Source organism: Heterocephalus glaber, unplaced genomic scaffold, assembly GCF_053883595.1.
Source record: "Heterocephalus glaber isolate CG9 unplaced genomic scaffold, H.glaber_assembly_v1.0 deba00001600, whole genome shotgun sequence".
NCBI classification, from domain to species: domain Eukaryota; kingdom Metazoa; phylum Chordata; class Mammalia; order Rodentia; family Bathyergidae; genus Heterocephalus; species Heterocephalus glaber.
Genome location: NW_028258372.1, coordinates 2,032,849 through 2,053,007, shown reverse-complemented (window position 1 = coordinate 2,053,007; position 20,159 = coordinate 2,032,849). Strand labels below are relative to the sequence as shown.

At 50.7% G+C, this 20,159-nt stretch overlaps 1 protein-coding gene across 5 annotated transcripts in view; it reads left to right on the top strand.

Moving 5' to 3' along the window:
• The window catches only part of Vash2 (vasohibin 2), a 31,330-nt gene that overhangs the window by 6,115 nt on the left and 5,056 nt on the right, over nucleotides 1–20,159 (top strand). For 4 of the 5 annotated variants that reach the window (XM_004853548.3, XM_087194246.1, XM_021265567.2 and 1 more), the window contains 5 exons: nucleotides 1,434–1,522; nucleotides 4,775–4,831; nucleotides 5,268–5,342; nucleotides 12,235–12,616; nucleotides 13,508–13,623. In XM_004853548.3, the coding sequence (XP_004853605.1) occupies nucleotides 1,434–1,522; nucleotides 4,775–4,831; nucleotides 5,268–5,342; nucleotides 12,235–12,616; nucleotides 13,508–13,623 (719 nt within the window). Of the gene's footprint in view, nucleotides 1–741; nucleotides 1,004–1,433; nucleotides 1,523–4,774; nucleotides 4,832–5,267; nucleotides 5,343–12,234; nucleotides 12,617–13,507; nucleotides 13,624–20,159 lie in introns of those variants that run through there. The other variant, XM_021265568.2, reaches the window with a different exon arrangement.

Below are 20,159 nucleotides of genomic sequence, written 5' to 3'. Positions count from 1 at the left end.
CAGGCTGACCTAGGACTCCTCGGGTCACAGTATCCTCCTGCCTCAGCCTCCCAAGTAGCTAGGACCACAGGCGTCCACCACTGTGCCCGCGCACCTTTTATTTTGACTGTGTGTGTGTGTGTTCAAACTGGAACATTTTGCGTCCGTGAACGACTCCCAGACGGGAATACGATTTCTGTGCGTGGAGGTGTCTCAAACGTAGCCCGCAGAACGGTTGTGTCTGCGTGTGCGCCCACACAGCCACATGCACTTTTACACACACAGTGCCTCGGGTGTCATGTAGGAAGTGTGACTGGCGTCCTTCAGCAGCAGGGGCAGGGGCAGGGGCAGGTGCTGGGAAGCGGGGTGTCTCAGCCAAGAGCGACTGGAGTAACCGCGGGGGAAAGAGCTGCGAGGAGGCGGGGAGTTCGCGGAGGGGAGGCCCTGGGAGGGAGCCTGCTGGCGTCGTGGAGAGCCCAGAGGGGGCGCGAGGCAGGGGCTTCCCTGGCAGTCCCTGGCTCAGCCCCCCGGGGCTGTCCCCAGGTCTGTTTTCCAGCAGCTTCCTTTTCTGTCTGCTGAGCCCCAAATCCCCAGGGCTGCCCGCCCTTCCTCCCGGGATGGGGCTAATCTTTCCTTTAGCCTTTTCTGCTTCTGCATAAGAGGCTAATCCCCCGGAGCCTCCTCCTCCCCGGCCTGGGCCCACCTGCGCTGAGTTTCTCTGACCCGTGACCCCGCCCCACCAGGCAGACAGGTCAGGAGACCGGAAGCGTGCGGCCAATAAAGCAAAACAACGAAAATCTAAGCCAGAAAAGCCAGTGTATGGACAACAGAGCCCTGCCCGGCTGGCGTCCCTTGCTTTCCGGGACTGGCCTGAGTGGTGTCCCCTGCCCGTTCCCATCCCTGTCCTCCTGGCGGGGACTAGAAGTCCACAAGCTCAGTTGTGGAGCCTCGTTCAGCGTAGAGCAAGAGACAGACGAAGAAGCAGTTGACGGGCGCCGTCAGGGCTTTGAGTCGAGGCTCAGAAGTCAGGAGCTGCTCTGTCCGACCCTGGGACGGGCAGGGCCGGGGAGCAAGTGTTTTAGGGAGGGGACCCGGGAAGATGAGCTGGGCTTTGCTGGGAGAGTGGGATTGAGATGCAGTGCCCGCAGCGCCCTGTGTTGTTCGTGCACGGTGCCTGCGTTGGCCGTGCAGCAGCAGGTGTCATACACTGAAATCGGGGATGAGTGGAGCGCCTGCCTGTGTGTCCGTCCTGAGCACTTAGGCTGCTGTGGAGGAGACCAGCTGCTCCACACTGGGACCCCGAGGGCTGTGGGAACCACTGTGGCCAGAGTGGACCCCGCTGCAGAGTGGGTGGCCGTGCCAGGGTGGCCCTCTTCTCTCAGGAGCTCTCTCTGGTGATTTCAGCCTGGGCTGCCCTCCTTGGTAAGTAGATCCCTGTCTCTCTTTCTCTGCAGCCTTCAATACCCCAGGTCCCAAACTACAGGCTGTCCATGACGATCCCAGACTGGCTCCAGGCGATCCAGAATTACATGAAGACGCTACAGTATCCTTCCAGCCAGGGGGCAGGGATGGGGACTGCACACCTGGTGGCATAGGTGTCCCCAGCTGGTCCCCCAGAGCTCCCTGAGGTCAGGCAGGGAGGGATGCCCCAGGTGAGAATGGTTGCTGAAGGTGGGGCTGAAGGTGGACCGCAGGGCCCAGGTCCACCCGGAGCCCTCAGTGTCCTCCTCCTCCCTCCCCTTCCTGGTGCTTTGCCAACTCCCTGGCATCCACTTCCTCCCGCCTTCCTCCCCTCCACTTCCGCTTACCCATCTTTGTCCTGTCCTGCTCCCTGCCTGCACTGAATTCCCATCTCCCACTTCTCTCCCATTCTTCTGTTCCTGTTTTCCTCTCTCACATTTGCCTTCATCCCTGCCCGTTCATGATCTCCAGGGAGCCTTGGGCTCCCGAAGCCTCCAGGCTGGTGACCTTGCTCCGGCTCTGCATGGTGGACGGTGGCAGCAAGAGGGTCCTCTCTCCCCACTCGGCCCGGAGGACATGTGCGGAGCCCTGAGGGCCCAGGCTGGGTTCAGACCATCCACACCTTGGGTCCCTTTCTCCTGGGGGGACCTCAGGTTGTTTGTAGTCAAGACTAGATTGGTTCCTAGGGCTCTGTGAGCACAGGTGTGGCTGGCTCACACTTAACGGTGTCTTTGCCAGGCCAGCGTCCTGTGGGGAGTGGGTCTCAGCACCCCGGGAGCCCAGGCTTCCTCAGGGCTCCGCCCTGCCTCCTAAAGACAGGAAGCCCAGCCCCCGGCACATCGGCCCCCTCCCTGTCCAGGAGCAGACACCAGCCTGGAGGCTGGGACTCTGGAACACCATAGGCATCCCACCTGGCCCGGGAGAGCCCCTCCTTTCTGTCACAGGCAAGAACCTCCTGGTGGATTTCAGTGTCTCCCCTGCAGGGACCAGACGCCAGCACTACCTCCACAGGGCCCGGTGTCACAGGGGCATGGGGGGACACCAGTTTCTGCTCATTGAGGTGGGGATGCCCTGATTAGCCTCCCGCTTCCTGAAGCATGGACCATCGGCTCTGTGCATGGCCTCTCCCGGGTAGAAATGGGGTGATGTGAGGGGAGGAGGTGCACATGAGACTGCAGCCTGGGGAGACTCAGTGTTGGGGCTGAGCCTCCAACCTGCACCCCACATGGGAGTTCCTTGGGGTCCAGAGACCCAAACTCCTGCCCAGCAAGTAGACTGGGTCCCCGAGACCTGGCCCTTTCTACATTCCAGAAGCTCCCTCCTCTCTAGGACCCAGTCTTCGCAGGGCCACCTGGCCGGAGACTGATGGAGAGGACTGGGAGGCGGTGGGGGGGCAGCCAGACACCCTGCAGCTGAGTTTCCACCTCTGCCCCGAGGGTGTGCTGTTTAATTTCCCTTTGCTCCGACCCATTCTGATGGTCGCTGCACGGGCTGCAGACTGCAGGAGCTGTTCCCTGGGGGCCACCAGAGGAAGGCAGAATCTTCACTCTTTCTCTGCCTTCTGGCCTGGATCTCAGTTCCTCTCTTGGGAGCCCCGGCTCCTTTGTCCTGGACACAGTGCCAGGTGTCAGGGGTGGGGACGGGCAGACCCAGCCGCAGCTGTCAGCGGACAGATGAGAAAACAAATCCTGCCTCCCTGGGACAGCCTCTGAGTGGCAGCCAGGAAAGGTCGGGCTGCCCAAGCTCTTCGGGACAGCATGCAAGGGGCCCTCGGCCTGGTGGAGGTCTTGCTAGGCAGGGGGAGGCTGGGGGAAGGAAGCCCCACTCCCTTCCAGGGGCTCCTTTATGTACCATAAAAAGGCGAGGTGAATTTTAATTATTTAATTATGGGTTTATCTTCCTTTATGAACCCCATGTGTAAATTAGATGTCTAAGTAGGGAGAGCTGGGCCTAGAAGTGAAGTTTTGCTAATCGAATTCTACTTTAAATGTGCTGGGACTCCACTAGTTGAGTAAAATCTTTGGTAAACAAAATCACTTCACAGTGAGAATTTTTAGTTCCTTGTTTTCCTCTTTTCTCTTATAAGATTTTATAGGTTGTGTCTTAGGAATGTCAGGCATCTGTGCTTCAGCGGTTACTACGGCCCAGGCATTAACCGTGGTCCTGGCCCCAGAACCTGTAGTTCATTTGTCTGGCATGGGGGACGCTCAATGTCTCCCAAGGTTAGGATCCACGGCCTAAAATCAGAGCCTGCCAGGGCTGATTCCGAGACTGCTTTTGAGCTCCGCAGATGGTCATTAGGTGTCCCCATGTCTGCAAAGCCAAGCACATCTGGGCTGCGAGGGGACCCCAGACCCTCTCGGAGGGTGTGAGGCGCCTCATCCGTAGCTGCTCTATTACTGCAGGGCACACTGCACATCTCAGATGCCCTGCCGAGGCCCGAGGCTGCCTAGGCTTGAAGCAGCCTTAGGCTGCTTCAAATTCATACTTCATTAGCATCCTCCCAGCATGCACTTAAAAAAAAAATACAGTTTTGTTTGAGGCTGAAGAGCAAAATATACAAAGCACCTTTTCTCTAGGCTGAGAAAAATCAAGAGCCAGTCTCAGAAAGCGTGACATCAGAGTCTTTGGTCTCTTCCAGGATGACCTGCATGCAGCAGGCTTGCCATTCCTGAGGCCTGAGCATCAGTTAATGGTGCTGTCTTTTCAGGTTTACTAAATCAGCATCTACTGCCATCCTGAAAAGAAGATGATGTTTCCATAGTAAACTCTGCTGCAGTCTGTGTGCTATTGAAAAATGGTGCCATTCTTCCAGACTCTCTTCCTTCCATCCATCTCTGTTAGCCCTTCCATTCCATCCTTCCATCTCTCCATCCATCCATCCATCCATCTAGTCTTCCATCCATTGGCCCATTTATCTACCAGTCTATCCCTGCCCATCATTCATTCACTTTCTCATTCATTTACTATTTGCTAACTTGCATGTGTTGGGCTTCTGCCAAGCTTTGTGGGGATGTAAAAATGATTTTTAAAAACAGCCCCAACTCTCAAAGAACTTGTAGTCTGGTAGGCAAAATAAGACATATATTTAACTGACCAGAATACAGAGCAGATTAAAGAGCTGTTGCAAAAGTTTGAGATGCTTTGGGGCCTAACTAAGAATTAGATTTCCAGGGCAGAGTGGTGAGGAATTCGTGGCTATTAGCTACCTTCTAGCCAGGGACCATTTCTGAGAAGCTAATCCCACTGAGAGATCAGATTGCATATTTTCCTCTGCCGGATGACTGGGACATTTGGAGTTTTCTGTCACTTTCCCTTTACAAACTTTACACAGATATAATCACACGGGGACCCAGTTCTTTGAAATTAGGAAAATGAGACCACTGAGCGGGTAAGTGGTGCATGAGCGATGGGCTGGATAATCTTTCTCTTACCTGAGCTGCCAACTGGCTCTTCCAACCTCTGTTCCCTGAATCTCAGTGCCCGGATATCGTAGAGTGCAGGGAGTGGAGGTGAGGGTGCCCCAGGGCCAAGTTGGAGGCAGGACTGAGGACTGGGCCACTCTGACGCCACCTTTGGTGGTGAAAAAGAGTAACCCGGGCAGCGGGAGGATTCTTGGGGTGCTGGTGCCAACCTCCGGGCACTAACTTGGGAAGGGGAGGGAGGTGGACATGGGACCTTTGTTCTGCTCTGTGCGCTGTGCTTTGGGGCCTTCCTTGTGTTCCCGCATGGTGCCTGGTGTGGAGAATGCATGCTGATGGCTGACAGACTGGCTGACTGCAGAATTGCACGGTCCCTGATATCCTCTGTTATGCTTTGTCCTGCAGGTTAATGGAAACAGCGAAGGAAATGACCCGAGAGTCCTTGCCTATCAAATGCCTTGAAGCTGTCATCCTGGGCATGTATCCTTGAAGTTGTGCATGCCTAAGTTTATTCCATTCATGGTGACTTCACTGTGGGGCTGTTTGTGCCTTTAACATCGTAAATTCACAGAGATGATGCCCAGTGTCACTTTGGTGTAATAGCTGAACTCCCTTTGTGCTTCTCTTTAACTTTCCCTGTTGAGAGTTGGACCAAACCAGAGCTTGGCGCCTTAGACCAATGTCAGTCCTTGGCTGTTAGCTGCAGCCTCCACCAGGGCCAGCTCCCGGCCCAGTGACCATGCAGACTCTCTCATCTCCAGAATTCCAACTTAGGGGGACTAGAGGGAGAGGAAGGTGTGGGAAGACACTCAGGGGGATGTGGAATCAGAGCCAAGAGAGGCAGCATCCAAACCCCTCTCCAAGGAAGATAGGAGAGCAGGTGGTGGTGGTGGCGGAGACTAAGCCTTGTTAGTGTGTCCTGACTTGGAGAACACAGCTGACGCAGGGTCTGGTCCCTTTTGCACTTTCTGTTGCATTTCCCACCACACTCTTTAATTGTTCAGCCTGAGATGAGTATGCAGTGTGATCGAAATATACCTTGAATGTTCAAGTTTTTTAAATGTATTACAATTTTTTTTTTGGTACCAGGAATCGAACTTGGGTCCTTGCGCTTGTGAGGCAGGCGCCGGAACCACTGAGTTAAATCCCCAGCCCTAAAATGTCTTACAATTAAAGATACATTGCAGGGCCAGGGATTTAGCTCAGTGACACCGTGCCTGCCTTGAAAGTGCAAGGTCCTGAGTTCAAGCCCCGGTACCACAAAAAAAAAAAAAAGTTAAAGATACATTGCTGTTAATCCACCTCAGCATACTCCGCCTCGCTTCAAGCTCTCATGCCATCCTTCTTGCCCCTTTCTGAAGCAGTTCTGGAAGTCCTCTTTCGTGAGTGTCTTTGGTTCTGCTGTTGTGCGGTTGGCTGCCTCCATATCCTGAATGGATTCAAAACATTTACCTTTCCCGGTCATTTTGTATTTGGGGAAGAGCCAGAGGTTACAGGGTGCCAGATCTGGTGAATAAAGTAGATGAGGACAAAGTCGTGTTTTTACGAGCCTGCCTTTCTGTTGGATGATATTCAGCAGCAGCGTTCACTGTGTATTTTTTTATCAGAGTTCATAAAGACAGTCTTGAAAGAGGACTTGCAGAACTATTTCAGAAAGTGGCAAGAGTGATAAGTGAAGCAAGGGGGATATTTTGGTGGTTTTTTTCCTTCTTAACTTTAATTTTAAAGGTACATTTTAGGTAAACAATATAATGACATTCATCATTGGAAATTTGCACCTTTACATAATCTCTCTTGATTCTTATTTTTCCTCTTTCCCCTGCCCTCCCTTCAACCCCTCCATCCCTCCTTATTTACAAAGACTTTGTTTCCATTTTTCCATTTTCTCATATTAATTCCATTCCCTTCTTTCCTTTCCCCTACCCCTCCCACTTCTCTTCCCCTTTGCCCCTTTTCTTCCTATTTCACATTATCTGTTATACCTTTTGGTCCTTATTTACACTCAGTTTTTCACACTAGAGAAACTATTCATTATTTACACATGTGTGTCCTATTTGTTTCACATAAGAATATCACCTCAATGTGCATTCATTTAGCTATAAATGTCTCTTAATTTCTCATTTTTTATGGCTGAGTAGTACTCCATTTTATAAAAAAAACCCCACATTTTATTTATCCAGTCTCCAGTTGATGGGCAATTGGTCTGCTTCCAAGTTTTAGTTATTACAAATTGTGCTGCTATGAACATGGGTGCATATATATCACTGTGGTATGATTGTTTTAATTTTTTGGGGAGGATACCCAGCAAGGGAATAGGGGTCAAATGGGACTTCCAGTCCTATTTCTTTGAGGTATCTCCACACTGATTTCCACAGTGGTTTCAACAGTCTGCACTCCCACCAGCAATGGAGAAGGGTTCCTCTTTCCCCACAGCCCCGCCAGCATTTGTTATTGGTTGATTTCATGATAGCAGCCATTCTTTCTGGGGTAAGATGGAATCTCAGTGTTGTTTTCATTTGCATCTCTTAAATGACCAATGAGGTGGAACATTTTTTCATATGTTTCTTTGCTATTTCTACTACTTTGTCTGAGAAATGCTTGTTCACTTCACATGCCCATTTTTGGATTGGATCTTTAAATTTGGGAGGTCTGAGTTTTTTTAGATAGTAGACCTTTGTCTGAGGAACAGCAGGGGAAGATTTTTTTCCCACATTGTGGGTTGTCTCTTCACACTGTTGGTGGTTTCTCTTGGTGTGCAGAGCTTTTTAATAAGAAGAGATCCCACTTGATGATTGTTTGTGGTAGCTCACGGGCAACTGAGGTTTTGTTCATAAAATCTTTTCCTGCACCGGTGTCTTCAAAGAGTTCTACCAAACCTCTGTTCCAGCTGGTTTAGCGTTTCTGTTTTAATATTTAGATCTTTAATCCATTTTTATTTTAGTTTAGTGCATGGTGAGAGATATAGGTCTAGTTTTAATCTTTGGCAAGTTGAAACCCAATTTTTCTAGCACCATTTATTAAAGAGGCTATCTTTCCTCCAGTGAGGGTGTTTGGCTCATTTGTCAAAGATGAGATGGCTGAATGTGTCCTGAGTTGTTTCTGCATCTTCTAATCTGTTCCACTGGTCCTCAGGTCTGTTTCTTTGCCAGTACCATGCTATTTTTATCACAGTAGCTTTGTAGTATAGTTTCAAGTTGGGGGTTGTGATACCTCCTGCTATGTCTCTGTTACCTAGAATTGCTTTTGCTATTCTAGGTCTCTTCTTGTTCCAAATAAATTTTTGGATTGTTTTCTCAAGGTCTGAGAAGTATGCTGCTGGGATTTCAATTGGGATTGTGTTGAATCTATATAGCACTTTTGGAAGTGTGGCCATTTTCATTATGTTGATTCTTCCTACCCAGGAGCAAGGGATGTCTTTCCATTTTCTGATATCATCTTCAATCTGTCTTTTCAGAGTGCTGTAGTTTTCAGAGAAGAGGTCTTTGATTTCTTTAGTTAGGTTGATTCCTAGGTATTTCAGCTTTTTGGATGCTATTGTGAAAGAAATTGTTTTCCCTATTTCTCTCTCAGTGAGTCTGTTGTTCATTTACAGAAAAGCTATTGAGTTTTCTGTGTTGACCTTGTATCCAACTACTTTACTGAATTTGGTGATTAAGTCTGGAAGACTTTTGGTAGAGTTCTTGGGGTCTTCTATATAGAGTATCATGTCATCTGCAAATAATGACAATTTGACTTCTTCATTTCCTATCTGTATTCCTTTTATTTCTTTCTTTTTTCTAATTGCCATTTCTAATATTTCCAAAACTATATGGAACAGGAGTGGTGATAGTGGACATCCTTTTCTTGTTCTTGATTTTAGTTTTGTTTTGTTGGTTTTTTTTTTTTTTTTGGTACTGGGGCTCAAACTCAGGACCTTCCACTTGCGAGGCAGGCAGCAGAACCACTAAGCTAAATCCCCGACCCTTGTTCCTGTTTTTAGTGTGAAGGATTTCAGATTTTGGCCATTTAATATGATATTGGCTGTTGGTTTTTCATAGATGGCTTTTTTCAGATTGAGGTAGAGACCGTCTATTCCAATTTTTTGTAGGGGTTTTATCACAAAGGTGTGTTGGCTTTTGTCAAATGCTTTTTCTGCAACTACTGAGATGATCGTATGTTTTGTCCTTGGCTCTATTGGTATAGAGTATTCATTGATTGATTTGCATATGTTGAACCATCCCTGCATCCCTGGGATGAATCCCACTTGATCAGGGTGTATGATCTTCTTGATGATCTTCTGCATTCTATTTGCCAGTATCTTATTAAGGATTTTTACATCTATGTTCATTAGTGAGATTGGCCTATAGTTCTCTTTTTTGGGTGGGTCTTTCTGTGCTTTGGGGATCAAGGTGATGCTTGCTTCCAGGAATGAATTCGGGAGTATTATTGCTTCTCTTTCAATTTCATTGAAGAGTTTAAACAGTAGTGGCAGCAGTTCCTCTCTAAATGTCTTGTAGAATTCAGTGGTGAAGCCATCAGGGCCCGGGCTTTTCTTAGTTGGTAAGTTTTTAATTACGTTTTCAATTTCATTGATTGATATTGGGTTGTTTAGAATTTTTAGGTCTTCTTTGTTCAACTTTGGTAATTCGTACATATCTAGGAATCTGTCCATTTCTTCTGGGTTGTCCATCTTATTGGCATATAGGTTCTTGAAGTAGGTATTGATGATTTCTGGATTTCTGCTGGGTCTGTTGTAATTTCACCCTTTTCATTCCTAATTGCATGGATTTTGGCCTTTTCTTTCCTTTTTCTGATAAGGTTGGCTAAGGGTTTGTCAATTTTGTTTATTCTTTTGAAGAATCAACTCTTGACTTCATTGATTTTTTTGTGTCGCTCTCTTAGTCTCCATTGCATTGATTTCTGCTCTGGTCTTTATAATTTCCACCCTTGTATGAGCTTTGGGTTTGTCCTGCTCTTCTTTTTCAAGAAGCTTGACGTTCAGGACCAGGTTGTTTAATTGGGCTCACTCTGTTTTCCTAACATGCGTATTCACTGCTATGAATTTGCCTCATAAGACTGCTTTCATTATATCCCATAGATTCCAATATGTTGTATTGTCATTGTCATTTATGAAGGAACTGTCTGATTTCTTCTTTAATTTCATCTGTGACCCACTGGTTATTCAGAAGTGTGTTGTTCATTTTCTGTGTGTTTATGAAATTCTTGCAGTTTCTTTTGGTATTGATCTCCAATTTCATCATACCTGGGGAATGAGCAGGAGGCCAGGGCTGGGGTCGGCCAACAGATGGCTCAGGGCCCCAGCTCCCTGGTGGCCACAGCTGTTCAGCAGAGCCTCTTGCAAGTTTAATGGGGTGAACAATCGGCCGGGGATCTGCTGGTGGAGATAGTGGAGGAGAGAGACCATCAGCTGAGCTGGTGGAGCTAACCTCAGACACCCCTGCCGGGCAGTGGGTTCACCTGCATACAGGTTGCCTTGACCCTGCATGGTTGTATACACCAAGCATTGCGTCTCGGGAATTACCTGCGGGCCTGGGGTGGACGGGAAGAGACTCAGGACCTGCTTCAGCCTGCGGGGCTGTGCTTTTAGTTTTCCTTTGTTCTTACCCATGGGATGTTCCAGAAAAGTGCAGGGAAGGCAGAGAGGATGGAGAGGTTGAGCTCATGCTGCTAAATCAGGGAACTTGGGGAAATCTGACTCTTGGACAGAGACAAGAAACACAAAGCTGAATTCTGAGTTACAGCATCTTTGTCTTCTGTTTGCTCTGAGTCAGCGTCCTGTGTGCTGCTTTCCCCTGGGGATAGTGAAGGATGACTCGGGCCTTCCCCTGTCTCCCCAACGCCCTTCTGCAGGTCCTGGGACAGAAGCGGTGCTTGACAGCCGGAAGCTGGTCGGTTGGCCACATGGGCCACATGGGTGGCCAGCCCATTTACCTGTCCTTCCAGTGTTTTCTTTCTTTGTGTCTTAGCCCAGAAGTCCTTCGTGAAGGGCCTTTTTACATGGCTTAAGTGCATATACACACTTTTGCCTGCAAGCTGGATACTAGGCTCTCTGGTTCCAAATTATTTTCTGAATTACGGCAACTATTTTGAGGCCTTTGATGACCATTGCAAGGGTTGCTCCTGGTCCTGAAGGACTGTGGTTGATTAGAGTCAGCTGGCTCCGTGTCCCGTACGACTAATTCCGGTGTTCCTGAGCCGAGGCCCCTCCTCTATATTCTCAGAGACTTCTGGGCTTGCCTCTCTTACAGCATATATCACATGGTGTTCTGTTTTATTTTGGTAAAACCTTCTCAGCTCAAAGTTTACTCTTTCAGCCATTACTAAGTATCCGGTTCAGTGGCATGAGCACCTGCGCTGTCTTGTGCAGCATCCCCACCATGCATCTCCAGAGCTTTTCCATCTTCTCCACTGCAACTGTCTACCCATTAAACCACAACTTCCCCTTTCTCCTGCCGGACCTGGGAATCCCCACGCTACCCTCTGTCTCTAGAATTTGACTCCTCTAGGTACCTTGGGTGAGTGGACCCATAGTTGTACCCTCCTATCTGGCTTATTTCACTTAGCACAATGTCTTTAAGGTTCACCCATGTTGTAGCACACTGTGGGACCACTTTTTTAAAGACTGCGTCATATTCCCTTGTTATGTAGACACTGCATTTTGTTTGTCCTTTGATTCGATAATGGACATTTAGGATATTTCCATCTTATGGTAGTTGCTTTTATTTATTTTTCTGGTACTGGGAATCGAACTCAGGACTCTGCTTGCCAGGCCGGCACGGTGACACTGAGCCACATCCCCGGCCCTTACTGCTGTTGTGATTAGTGTCAGGGACATGAGTGTACGAATAATCTGTTGGAGCCCCTGCTTGCAACTATTTGGGTCCGTACCAACAAATGGAATTGCCGGGTCATGGTAACTCTGTTTTATTGGTCACATGATTGAGAAAAAAATTAAAAATCCATAAGTAGCTCTTCCTGTCCCTGTAGAAAACAAGCAAGGAGGGCCGGGGATTTAGCCCAGTGGTCCTGCCATCTGCCTTGCAAGTGCAAGGTCCCGAGTTCGATCCCCGGTACCAAAAAGAAAAAGAAAAACAAGCAAGGAAGAAAGTACCTTGTTAATGTTTTGCATTTGATTACTAAAGAAGATAGCAAGTTTTTCTTTATGTCCTACATTCTTTCATTTTGTTCATGCGCCATGTAGTTGATACTCAAAGCTCCCTTTAAAAGAATAGACGAATCTTTTTAAATGTGGGTCCCTTCAGAGGCAGAGGGACTGACTCACTAACCCGTGACTTTTTTTCCCTCTCTGGGAGTCCAGGCTCTGTGGATTTCCCAAGGCCTAGTGTCTCTTCCTTGACTGAGTCTGTCTAAGATACTTAACCAATGGGCAGCCCTCTGTTGAGCGATTCCCCATCAGCTTTAAAACCTACTTCTCAGGAAATTACTTTCACCACGTTGTGCTGGGAATATACTGCAATGGCCGGTATGGCTCACTGGGCATGAGCCGAAGGGCTGAGCTGATGGACAAGCCACTGACCTTTCGGACTCTCAGTGACCTTGTCTTTGACTTTGAAGACTCCTACAAGAAGTACCTGCACACAGTCAAGAAGGTCAAGATTGGGCTCTGTGTCCCCCATGAGCCTCATAGCTTCCAACCCATCGAATGGAAGCAGCTGGTTCTCAATGTCTCAAAGATGCTGAGGGCCGACATAAGGAAGGAGCTGGAGAAATATGCCAGGGACTTGAGGATGAAGGTAGGTGCTGGCAGGACGAGTGGCAACCCATGCAAGAGAGCTCTTCTCCCATTCATTGTCCTTCTTACTCCAGGCTCTGTATTTCTAGTGGCTCCTTATTACAATGAAAAATGTAGGCCGTTTATTCTTCCATATGGACAGTTGGCTTTTCATATCTGTGGGCTTGAAAGCCTGGGGGAAACCAGGAGGAGTTTATGGTCTATTTCAGAGTCGCATTACATTTCCGCTCTGCCTCATGTTTTGCAAAGTCCTTTGCATAAAACTAACCTGGTGTCACAGTAACAAACAAGGGAGCATTCACTGAGCTGGCCTTCTGTGGACTGTACCCAAAGCCCTCTGCTCCTGGCAGTGACCTCCCCGTGACCTGGTGCAGGCTTGTCCATCTGTCACTACGAGAAAGTCCCTGCCGGTGCTGGAGACCCAGGGCAGGGGTTATGCCGACCTTAGGCAGGCTGTGCGTAGCATTGCGGGGACTATTGCCTTCACTGTGTGGGACCTACAGTGGAGACGTCAGTAAACTGAAGCCACTCTGTCCATGCATGTGCGCTGGCAGAGTCGGGGGACGAACAGGGTGCCTGGGGCATCAGTGAGACTTTGCCCTCCTGAACAGGGGCTCACTAGGTCCCATCCCAGCACCAGGAGGCTGCGCCCCTGGGCTCAGAGCCTCTGTCTGCCATGGAAGAGGGGACGCAGTGTGGTCTCCAGTGCCCTGCAGGAGCTGGTACTCTTGCTTCCTGCTGTGTAGAAGGCCAGAGGAGTGTGCGCCTCTGGAAATCTCCCTCCCAGTGGCTTCTAAACCTCAGGGCCATGGTGGCCTGGGGGGCTGCCATGCCACTGTGCTGTAGGGAGGCCTGAGGGTGGGGCACCATTAACCCTTTGCATCTCCCTCAGATCTTGAAGCCTTCGAGTGCCCATTCTCCGACCCAGGTGAGAAGCCGGGGGAAATCCCTGTCGCCTCGAAGGAGACCGGCAAGTCCCCCGAGAAGGTTCGCCAGGCGAGACAAGTCGTGAGTAGTATTTCTTCTTCCCTAGCTCAAGGCCCAGTGCACACATTTGTGGAATTGTCTGGCCCTTGGGGATGAAGGTGTCCTGGGCTTGGCGTCAGAATGCACACTGACCTCTAAGGGGCCAGCTGCGTTGGGGCCACCGATGGGAAAGGTGTACATCGGCCCTTACTCGTCCTTAGCACCTGCCGCCCAGGTGACTAGAGATGTCTTGTAACATTTCTACATGTGGACTTCCTTACCCCCAAAATGGGAGTGTTAGAATTCATGAATTTCCTGAAATCCTGCAGCCCTCTGTGCCCAGTGAAGTGTGATTTCTGTCAGTGGGTGGTGGCATCACACGTCTGCAGCATGACCTTCACCCTTGGCTAACTCCACCCTGGCCGGTCTCAGCCTGGGGCCAGTGATTCCACACCTACTTTAAGGCCCAAGTGACCCGTGTGAGAATGACAGATTGGAGCTGCTGAAGGTGCCCAGGGTGACCAGTGATAATCTACTGGGAAAGACTTGAATCATAATTATCCTGGGGAAAAATACTGCTTTTCTTAATACTAGCAGCCTGCGGTGTCACCGGCACCCCTCGCTGTCCTGGGGACCAGTGGCACCGTGTGCAGGCCTTGTGGCTGAGTCCCTGCTCTGCTGCGTATTCGCTCTGCAGCTGGGCAGAGCCTTGGTCCTTCAGGATCTTAGTCTGCGTCCATGAGAAAGGATAAAAATGTGCCCCTGCCTAGCTCAGAAATTTGCTGAAAAGATCAAATTAGATCCTGCGATGGCAGTGGCGGGTTAGTGGCGAGCCCCTTTTACACAAGCACACTGTTCTCAACACCTTGTACAGCGTTTCCTTTTGGATGAAGAAGCCAGGATGAAAAAGGGTTGGCTGTGTTGTCCTGAGTCCCGTGGTGGTCCGTGAGGGAGCTGGGCTAGAACTCAGGGCCCTGGACTCTGGAAGGTGGAAGGGTGTGTGTGGGTGGGTGGGGGGGTCTGCTTTTGGAAGAACAGGACAGGGCAAGGTATTTTCATTTCCACAGAAGGTTCACTACTTGCCCCATTCCACGTCCACCAGCAACTCCAGGAAGGCCTTGGCCAACAAGGCTGGCGTCCAGGGTCTGAAGGGGGATCGAGGAAGCGGGAGGTCGGAGTGTCCATGGCAGGAGAGGAGATGGGGTAGTTTCTGTGTAACCTTCGTCCTTGCAGGGAGCAGGATGGCTTCAGACCTTCCTGTCGGGCCTCCTGACCCCATCTCTGCCCCACTGTGACCCACACTCTCTCCCCTAGTGATTCAGGCATCCATTAATTGCTCTCACTGAACAGAATAGCAGTTTGGGGGTAAGGTGGAGATCGTCAACAAGGCGTGAATGGCCCTGCAACAGGAGGTTGCTCATAAAGCAGGTAGGGCCCCCTCAGTGTGACCTATGCCCTTCTTACCCAGACAGGTCCGAGTCGTTCTTTAGCCCTCCAGTCTTCATCGGAAGTTGAGCAGCTCACAAAGGCCCACTCTTCCCTCTAGAGGCGGGGGCTCCCAGAAGCCCTCGCTTGGTAATGGAGTCATGCACAGAGCGGCAGTGGGTGGTTTGTAAGATGAGTCCAGTTGGATCCAGTTTACTTGGACCTATGGGGACTTAGCAGGCAAAGGCCAGAAAACGTTAACCATGATTGCCCAGGACAGTGAATATCTTAGAAACAGGTTGTGGAGATAAAAGTCAGGATCAGGTCAAAAGTGGTGGTGGTTTGAGAAATGTGTAGGAAGAAGGCGAGTTTGAGTTTAGACTGTGGAATTTCAGGTGCTTCTTAGGCATCCAGGGAGAATGTTCTAGAAACCGCTGTAAATGCAGATCTGGAGCGGGAGGATAGAGATGAAGGAGCCATCTACACAGAAGTAACCATTGAAACAATAGCTGGGTAAAACGGCGAGGAAAGAGAGAAGGCGGTGAGGCTCCAGGGAGGCCAAAGGCAGAAGAGCCAGAACAGAGCCAGGGTGGGCACTGGCTCAGGTGTGTGCTGGAACTGCCTCAGAGTGCCCCACTGGGGACCCACTCACCCGTGGGTGCATGAGAGTGGGCCCAATGGGGACCAGGGAAAGGAAGGAATCTCCCTCTCTGAGCCTCCAGGTCCACCCCAGCCCAGGGGCACGGAGTGGTCCATTCTTCAGTGAAATCATACCCTTAAAGCTAGAGTGTGGCTACACCCTCCCCTGAGTCCTGAGTCTCATGCCGCTGCCCCTCAGCTCTCTGTCCTGGGTAGAGCATGGTCCCAGGGATCCTTCATCAACTTCATCCAGTGAAGACTGTGGTTCTTGTGGCAGACGCCTTTGTTGCTCCTTTCTGTGCCTCCTCAGCAGGGTCTAGAGGGCAGGTGTCTCAGCCCAGGGCTAGTGTGGTGGGATGAGGAGCACAGATTCTGTCCCTAGGTCCTTCTGCATCCTGACTTCTGAGCTGCAGGGCAGGGCGGGGGCCAGTGTAGGTGAGGGAAGAGAGATGCAGGAGAGGAGAACTGAAGGAAGGTGCACGAGAGGTGGGGAAGGCAGGAAGAACAAGCCCGGGCTGTGCCTCCCTCTCCCGGCGTCACCCAGCGTAGCCTGGCTCCCAGAGCTGTGTCTGCATAGGAACAGGGTCTCCCCTTCTACCTTTGGTCCTCACCCAGCAGCTTTTGCTCCAGGGAACCTTGCTTTCAGCAAGAGAGACAGGCAGGAGCAGGTGTGGCGTCAACTGAGCAACTCCCAGACTCCAGGGACGCTGGGTGGGGTGGTGGCCCGGGCCTGAGCTGTTCCTCCCTCACTGCATAAGGCCAGCCGTCACTTCCAAATGTTTCTGCCACCACCGGGAAGCTTGAGAGTGCCCAGTGGGTGGCAAACGCCCATAACATGCGAGAGGCCCATGTGCTGTGGGGTCCCAGCCCCTGAACTGTGGGGGGCTAATTTTAGTAGCTTTCTGTCCTCGCAGTGGAACTCCTTCCAGCCCTGAGTTCCACTCCATTTTTACACTCGCCTGAATAATAATCCCTTTAGCGAGGAGGATCCGTGTCACCGGTTGACACAGCCAGCTGAGGGGGCGGTGAGCAGCGGCGAAGGTGAGGACATCAGCTGAAACCAGACTTCCTGGGGGCGACAGGCCCACCCCTCCTGGGCATCCTCTGAGCCACACTCAGGGCTTCCCTGTGGTTCTGAGAGAAAGGTGTTGGAGGCTGAGGATGCTCAGTATCCGCCAGGCCCAGGAGCACTCTGCCCAGCGAAGAGCCTTCTGCCACAGATGCCCACAGTGCCCCTGAGGAGCGCGTGTCCTCTCTTGGGTCCTTTCCGTGTCTGACAGGTCACAAAGCCTGGCTTGCTGACTGGGCCCGGGCCTGAGAGGACAGGAAAGACGAGGCAGCAGTTGTTTTGTTTTGCTTTGGTTGGGTTTGGTCTGGTTTGGTTTTGTGGTACTACTGGGGATTGAACCCAGGGCCTTTGCACTAAGCTACATATCCCCAGGCCTTTGTTTTCTATTTTGAGCTGGGAGCTGGCTAAGTTACTAAATTGCCCAGGTAGGACTCTAACTTGCAGTCTTCCTGCCTCAGCCTCCCAAAGTGCTGTGTACCGCCATGGCTAGCTAGACAGTGGTTTTCTGGTGTGGCTGCCTGTGTTGGCATGAGAGCAGTCCATGCCACTGGAGCGACCTCGTGGGACACTCTTCTAAGGCCAGCGGCTCCCAGCACCCCAGGGAACCTCGTTGCCTTCTCTTCCCGTGGCTCTTTTCCCCCTCTGTCCCTCTCACTCTCTTTGCTGTCGCATCTCCTTCCCTTTCTCCCTCTCTGATTTCGCCCTTCGGCATCCTCTTGTGCTAGCATGTGGCTGCCCTGCTGAGGACCCTCAGTGCCCCAGGGCTAATAAGCCCTGCCTCAACACAGGGCCTCCTTTCGTCCCAGGGCCACAAGCGGGACACTGGACACTGGGCCCTGTGTCAGAAGGAGACGCCCCCAGGCATGTGGCTGCCTGGGGACAGTGGCTGTTTAATGAAGTCACAGAGTCCATAGTTTAGTTACACGAAATGGGATCAGTCAAAGGCGTCCCTCTCCTTAGATCCTAAACAGGAAAATATTCCTAGGGCCAAAGGAAGAAAACTTCCTTCCTGTGAAGCATAGAGCGAAAACCAGAAAAGGGGGGAGGGATTGGGAGGGCTTCAGAGGGAAAGCAAAGGCCAGGATGACAGGAGGAGCAGCTTCCCCTGACCTGTGGCGATTTCCTGGGCCAAGAGACACAGATGGATGGGGGACAGATCAGGAGGGACCCTGCTAAGCAGTGAGCCTTGGGCCCTTGGGGCCAGCCTCCCCGTAGCCACCTGAACGTGGACAGTGGCACATGGTCCTTCACACACTCAGGCAGCCTTGGCACTGGGTGCTGTGTCCAAATCCACAAGGAGCCCAGAACCAGACCTCCCTGCAGCCTGGCCTGGCTGTGGACATCCCAGGAGCGGCTGCTGGTCATGAGGCTGAGAGAGAACAGGCCAGCACAGGCCAGCAACTTCTTGGCGGTGTTTTCCTTACTCAGCGTCGGGCAGAGAAGGTGGGACTCGGTGTTGAGGAGGATGCCAGGCCAGGAGGAAGTGTGTGCAAGAAAGGCTCAGGAGCAGGGAGCCACTTGGGGAGTCCTGGAAGCACCCCAGGGCAAGAGGCTCCCTGGTTACGCACAGGACTTGGGTACTTTTCAGAGACAGTAGGAGATCTAGAATCCCCATGGCTTGGGTCTGAATCTGCAGGATTGCGGCAGAGGCCTGCTTAGCAGTGACTCCCAACTTTGCTTGGGGTGGCCATCTCTCCTGAGCAATCAGAACTTGCAGGAGCATGTTCTTATTCCACTAGAACCTTCCTCAGGCTGCCTCCACCTCTGCTTGCTACTCGCACCGTGCACGAATGAATTAGCAGTGTATTCGTGAGTAAAGGAAGTAACTGGTTCCGGCCAGGATGAAGGTGGGCTGTGGGTAAGGATGGGTGTAAATGTGATTCGATTTGTGGTGTCAAAGCAGCTGAGCAGAGGTGAGAATGGGTTCACCTGCTCTGCAGTTTGGTGACCACCGTGAGGTCCCAGCTCCGCCATCACTTTCCCTTCCCCTCAGCGGGAAGAGAAGGGAAAGGAAAAGATGAAGGCGCATGCCAGGTCTTTTCAAGAGGTGTCCTGGTGACAGCTGCCACGCCACACCCTCCCTGCGCTCTCGATGGTCACCCACAGGTCAGCCCTGGCCGCAGGGAGTCTGGGAAACGGTTTGTACTCCAGGCAGCCATGTATTTGGCTAAAACTTGGGGTGGGAGTTCCTAAAAAAAGGGGAAAGTAGATGTTGATGGGCCACTAACCGATTGTTTCAACTGATGCAGGTGCAGTTTATCTTTGGGTAAAGGAGTATGTAACTTTCATAGTTACAAGGCCAAGACAGGGGGTGTGGAAATCATATGTTAATTGCTGTGGGAAATGACCTGTATTTAGTCCTTTTCTAAAACAAAGAATACGTGTAAGTGAATTTTTGGTTTTGGGTACTGGGGATGGAACCCAGGCCCTCAAACGTGCTAGGTGAGTGCTCTGCCACTGAGCTACACCCTAAGCTGGTGAAATTTTGGATTACTGAATTTTCTAGAAGTGCAGCCCGTTAGGGAGAGAGAGAAGTTGATTTGCCTTTCTTACCACATGTGCCTCAGGCTGATGCTAACATGGAGAGTCTACTTTAAGGGAGAAAAGTCTCAAATCAGCTGTTTGGAAAATGATCCCGTTTTGGGCAAGGAGACAGAGTAGAGAGTACTTTCCAGGTGTAGGCATCCTCTGAAACCTGGCTTTGTGAGAGCCCTCGTTCTGCCCACCTTCATGGCCTGAGGGGGTGAGACGGAGCTATAAACCCAAATTCTTAGGCAACACTGAGTTCCCTCTGGCTGCCATCCCAGGAAGGGTCCTCACGAGGCCCTGAGCTGCTCTTTCCAGCCGTGGCAGTGGCCCTGTGAAGGGACTGGGAGTGTCCAGGGCATGGCTGGTCTGGGGGACACCGTGAGGCTGAAACTGGAAGCCTTGAGCTCTTTCATACATGGAGCAAGAATCTACATCCAAGCGTAGGGCTCTGTACTGTCTGTCAGCTGTCCTTAGCATCATGAATGTCCCAGGAACCAGGAAAAAGAGACATAAAAAGTAAGAGGCATGGGTCCTGACCAGTAAAGTAAATCAGGACATGCAGTCAAGCTGAGAAATCAGCCCCGTGGAACACAGAGATGATTAAGATTACAAGTTATTTTTAGCGGGGCCGAACAGCAGGACAGGGAAAGCTTCTTATCCACCTTGAGGTCAAGTTTGCAAGACAATGATCACAGACCACTGATGCCCAGATCCCTCTCAGAGACAGAGAGAGGTGAGGAGGGATGTGCCTACAGGACTAATCCCATTCATTGAGCTGAGTGATAGAAGCCAGCTGTTCATTTCTAGCTGAATGAGTTGGACCACTTTCATGACAGAGGAAAATGATTTGCTGTCAAATCTTTCAAAGATATGAATTAAGAAACTTCTTACAATTATATTTTCTTTTTAACACTTA